This window comes from Dipodomys ordii, unplaced genomic scaffold (genome assembly GCF_000151885.1).
Source record: "Dipodomys ordii isolate 6190 unplaced genomic scaffold, Dord_2.0 Scaffold70, whole genome shotgun sequence".
NCBI classification, from domain to species: Eukaryota; Metazoa; Chordata; class Mammalia; order Rodentia; family Heteromyidae; genus Dipodomys; species Dipodomys ordii.
In genome coordinates this window covers 8,460,420-8,465,783 of record NW_012267286.1, presented here as the reverse complement: position 1 = coordinate 8,465,783, position 5,364 = coordinate 8,460,420, and the positions used below count along the sequence as shown (strand labels likewise).

General features: G+C 41.5%; 1 protein-coding gene across 5 annotated transcripts in view; it reads left to right on the top strand.

Annotated features, from left to right (window-relative positions):
• The window catches only part of Npnt (nephronectin), a 59,865-nt gene extending 55,146 nt beyond the window's left edge, over window positions 1-4,719 (top strand). For 3 of the 5 annotated variants that reach the window (XM_013023799.1, XM_013023800.1, XM_013023798.1), the window contains 2 exons: window positions 93-349; window positions 1,980-3,531. In XM_013023799.1, coding sequence (XP_012879253.1) covers window positions 93-349; window positions 1,980-2,075 — 353 coding nt within the window. In that variant the 3' untranslated portion in view covers window positions 2,076-3,531. Of the gene's footprint in view, window positions 1-92; window positions 350-1,979 lie in introns of all 5 variants that reach the window. The other 2 variants (XM_013023802.1, XM_013023801.1) reach the window with 2 other exon arrangements.
• The last annotated feature ends 645 nt before the right edge of the window (window positions 4,720-5,364 follow it).

Below are 5,364 nucleotides of genomic sequence, written 5' to 3'. Positions count from 1 at the left end.
AAAAAAAAAGTTCTGCCCATGCTGTTTGTGTGAGGAAAGGGATCTTGGCATGCGCACGCGCACACACGCACACCCTGCTTTTCCCATTGCAGGTGGACAGTATCTGACAGTATCTGCAGCCAAAGCCCCAGGGGGAAAAGCCGCTCGCTTGGTACTACCTCTGGGCCACCTCCTGCATTCAGGGGACCTGTGCCTGTCGTTCAGGCACAAGGTGACTGGGCTGCATTCCGGCACACTGCAGGTGTTTGTGAGAAAACACGGTGCTCACGGGGCAGCCTTGTGGGGAAGAAACGGAGGCCATGGCTGGAGGCAGACACACATCACCTTGCGAGGGGCTGACATCAAGAGCGTAAGTAGTCCATGAAAGGAGGCAGCGCCCGGGAGGGTTTCCTTTCATAGGAGAGCCCTGGCCTGTGAGTTGGAAGAAGCCTTGCTCTGTGAGTTCAGGCACAGGCAGAGGTTCATGGGATTTTCTGGGCATGATGACTTCATCCATTGCCTCATCTGCCTTCATTGCAACCTTTGACTTCCCCCTTCCCCCCCCCCTTCTCTCTATTGAAGGCCCATTGCAATAGAAATCAAATTTAGAAATAGAGGGGTTTAAAACAATTGACAGGAAGTTCAAAGGGAGTGGGTGGTATGCTTCCTTGTGCCTGCATTTCTTTTTCCTTTGCTTCCTTTATCTTCCTGCTTTTACCATCATACATTATTGTGGAGAAGGCGATTTTTTGTTTTAAATGTTTCTATAAAGTCCATTTCCTCACCTTCTTCGGAGATCATAGCTAAGCAGCCCCCGGTAGGGGGACCCCGTATGGGAAGAGGAAAAGCTTTGATTGAACGGATACATCTTATTTTCAATAATAAAATAGTGATCTGTAGCAAGGAAATGATCTAGGAGGTGGCGCCAAATAATGATTGCATTTGGAAACCTGTTGTCTTTATGTCGATGATTCTAGAACTTTTCCTACAAAGAAGCATCTGTGTTTGTTGACATAGTTTCTGGAAACTGAGAAACAGAGAGAGAGAGACTCCATTAGTACAGCTTTTAATAGAGCACCTGGGTTTTGTTTTACCCTTTGATTTAAAAAAAACATAGGCTTCCCCCCTTACTATTAATATTCCTTGGGGGAATAAGAGGAGTTTAATAAATCATTTCAGACCATAATACTGAAAAGTTCACCTTGTTTTAAAATGGCCCAAGGATGTTCTGCGGAAGATGCAATATAAGAGTAGTGGAAACATTTGGTTTTTACATAGGTTAAATAGACAGCATGAGTGTTTGAGTTGGTTTCATTTGTGACAATGAGTAAATCTATATTAATCCAGAAGAAGAATTAAGAAATCTCTTAACGGAGGCTGTATGACTATGATCATCTCCATCTTCGGCTCTCTATTTCTGTGCTCTTACATTCTCTCCCAGCCTACTTCCTTCTCTTTGGTTATCTTTGGCAAAAGTGTCCACTTCATGGCCACTTCTAATTCATCCAGAGTTTAGCATGGCTTTTTTTTTTGGTGTCTTATTTTTATTTCTGAATAGTCTTAGTATCTTCAAGTAGTTATACCAAGGAGCTGCCATTCGCCAAAGCAGTTTCTGAATATAGTGCTTCTTGATCAATGTCACCCCTTTCAACTTTCTCACCCACCCCTCCCAACCCACCCCCTTCCTTTACATATCTTAATTTTAGGTGCTATATTAACAATTTTTGCCATTTAACCAGAGCAGTTTATGTGTACAGTGCAGAATGGCTTTTGAAAGAGTGACTCATTAAGGGTATTGTGGTTGAGGAACAAATTGTTGCTGATAATTTAAATCTCGAAAGACAAGTCCCTGGCGCCACTGGCAAATGTGCTCTGATCACTTCTCCTGTCCACGAAGTGGAATATTTAGCGTTGGGGAAGGGCCGCCTTTTCCTTTGTTAATGAGCAGGCATGGGGAAGGGAAAGAGGAGGCTTGACTGGTGTGTGCGTTCTCTCCCTAGGTCATCTTCAAAGGTGAAAAGAGGCGTGGTCACACTGGGGAGATTGGATTGGATGATGTGAGCTTGAAAAAAGGCCACTGCTCAGAAGAACGCTAAACAGCTCCAGAACTAGCAATGAACTCTATGTTGCTCCCTCTTCTTTTTCCAATGCTCACCTTCTCCTCTCTCTTCCCTCTTATCAGGCCCTGGGGAAGAGTGGGTCAGTGGGTCAGGAGGAAGGCTGGATGGTGAGCCTCATCTCATTGTCCGGCTTTTGTGCAATCCCAATGGACAGTGACACCCCCTCCCCACCCTTCCCATATAGGGACATTAACCACGTCCAGGCCATGTGGGGTGTTGCCTTCCATGTTGTGTTTCCTTTAGGAAGGCCTTTGATGTGCATGATGACCTATACCGGTCCTTCATCCTGGTTTGTTATTCATAGCAAATTATGGGAGAAGTGTTCAGAAGGAATCTGTGCAAATAGCCATTGCTATCTGTTTAGTGTTGTACCAAGAGTAGTGTTGACTTTAAGATAGGATGTACAGTGCACTTGTGAGACTGATCTGTTCTCCTCATGGCTGGCCTGACCTGAACTTTGACTTTTACTGCCATTCACTTTATAAAGGAAGGGTGTGTATAACATATCAAAATGCATTTACTCCTGTTACCTGTTATTTTTTTTCAAAGACAAATTATGTAGAATGGGCATGGAATCCCCCGTTAGTATTACAGTGTTTTGTGTAAGTGTGCTATTAATATTAAGTATTTACGTGTTCCTAATATTTACAGACGCTAGTTGCAAGGTAAAAGGCAGCTTGTGATTGCTTGAGGTAAAAATTCCATGGTGAAATCTCATCCAGTCCCACGACTTCATGTTGGCAGCAGGAGAGAACCAGCAGAGGTGTCAGCTTGTAGCTTTGGAATGATTAATTTTGTTTAACTGGCCTTGAGTATGTTATCTACCCAGGAAAGTAAATTATTTCAGGAGACAAGAGACTGTAGTTAATACAGAAACCCGCCATTATTTCATGTTATACTTCCACACCAACAGCTTGCAGGATCACAACATGGCTCTCCATCTGATAATCTCTAAGCAGCTTTGTAAATGTTGTGGTTGTTTCAGAAGAAAGATCCTATCTATGGAGGCCAGGTGAGGGGAAGTATAGCCGGAGTTGCACTAGAACAATTGGCACTCAATTTTCAATTGCACAAGTTTCAGCCAGTGAAGCTCCCAACTTAGACGCTGTGTCCAGTTAGAAGATGAAGCAGGCCCCGTACGTAGAGGCACTGGATGTATTGGGCTAAGAGTCCCACACTCAACTTCTGTCTGTGCACCCCAACTCTGTATTCTCCTCGCACATTTTGCTTTTCTATTTAAAAAAAAAAAAGACACAGCTTTTTAAAAAAGTGACTCCTTAGGGCTTTTCTATATTTCTGATTAAGTAATCCAAACCATTTTCTGCTGTTTTTGCCAGGAATGACAAAGCTGATTAAAGGGTTGGAAAAAAAGATCTATGATGAAAAATTAAAGGAACTGGGATTATTCAGCCTGGAGAAAAGAAGACTGAGGGGCAAAGCGTTGATGGTTTTCGAGTATATGAAGGGTTGGCACAGGGGCCATGGCCACCGTCTGTTCTCAGTGTGTACTGACAACAGAACAAGAGGAAACAGGCCTAGACTAGAGGGTGAGGAAGCATTTCCTGGTATGGACAGTTGTTAAATTAAAATCCTTTACTAAGAAAAGTGAAGATCCAGCTTTCCCTCTGCTTTAACTATCTATAATCTTATTTAAAACATGCTTACCTCAAGGTAAAGTAAAAGGTTACAAAATCCTCTAGATGTTTTGATCCTGTGACCCTGTGATCAATATGTAATGCAAGTCCTCAGAACTAAGTAATTTTTGGTAGACTCTAAATTAGGCATTTCCCCTTTGACCTGCTAGTGGAAAAGCAGCAAAAAGGGAAAATGCCAACTCGTTAAAAATGTCTCTTCCTTTATGGCAAACCTAGCAGTATTAAAAGGTAAAGTCAATAGTAAAAATAAATGTTAAAACTCAGCCGACCCCCGAGCTATTTTTTTCTACAGAGGTTGTGATGGACAGGTTTTGAGTATCTTAGTAATGGCCTAAGTGAAGGAGATGTTAAAAACTATTTTCCCCCTTAGTAAAGGTGTAAACCTTTTGTTGGCTCTAGAGATCATGTTAAGATACCCATCTCCATTTCTATCTACCAAGGAACAGAGAGGAGAGAAAATTTTGTCAGGTGCATTCTCTCTGCTTTGTGTATGATGTGTTACCTTGACTACTGCAAAGTGTCTGTCATTCACAATAGCCCTGGACTGTCCCTTTACTTCAATCCCATCAGTCCTTAACTAGAGTCTCCCAAAGTCCACAAAGAAATAAGGCACGGGGAAGGTCCTTTGTCATTTTGCTTGCTAGAGGCAAAGCTAAAGGAGGAATATAAATCATTGAGCCTTTGAATACAGGCCAGCAAATATGGTCTTAGGTCCGTGTTTAATGACTCATTTCCTTTTTGGTCATATAACTGCACAGCTGAAGCTGGAAGAGGAAAAGAATTGAAAATTTCCCTTGTAAGGTGCCAATAATGCATTGCACTACACTGATGGAGGACGTTATCCAAAGTACTGTATAACACCATACTTATTATTTAATGTTTTCTAAAGTGAAAGATGTTAGTGGTTTTCCAAATGGCCAAAATAAAAACAACTCTTTGTAAATAAAAACTCTGTTGATAAAGTCGTTGTCTGTTGTGTGTATGTGCATGTGCCAGGAAGAGAGGCGGATGGACCTCAAGTACAATCCACCTCCACTTCATCACATTACTTTTATAATTTTATTATAGACATTTGCTTCAAGTTCTTTTATGGAAAGGCAAGATCATTCATAAGTAAAATATACAAATATGTATTCATTATAGAGGAAAAGCCTTTTACTAATGATTGTGTTCAATTATAACATTGTATTTACACTCCAGTACCTTTTCTTGACGGAAAAAAAAACCATCAAGAAATCATAGAAGAATAGAACTTAGTCCTTATCTGAACTAGAAAGAATTCATTCAATGCCTTCTTCACAACTGAGAGCTCTTATTGGCCAGGGGACTCCAATCTTGAATAAATAAATAAAGTTAAAAGAAATCTTAACCTCAAGGATTCTTCCTAATCATCCCTCAGAGATCTGAGAAAGTTGAGGTTTTCAGAGTACGGTAAGACATTAAACTCTGCTAAAGCCCATGTGAGGTGGGAAAATCAGGTAAGTATGAGCTTCCAGGGGGACGTGATTGATTTTCTAAGAGATTTTTGAGCATTAAGTTGCTGACAGTATAGGTCCCCACCCTGGGGCCTGGGCTCTATGAGTTAATGCCCATCTTCATTTTGTAGATTA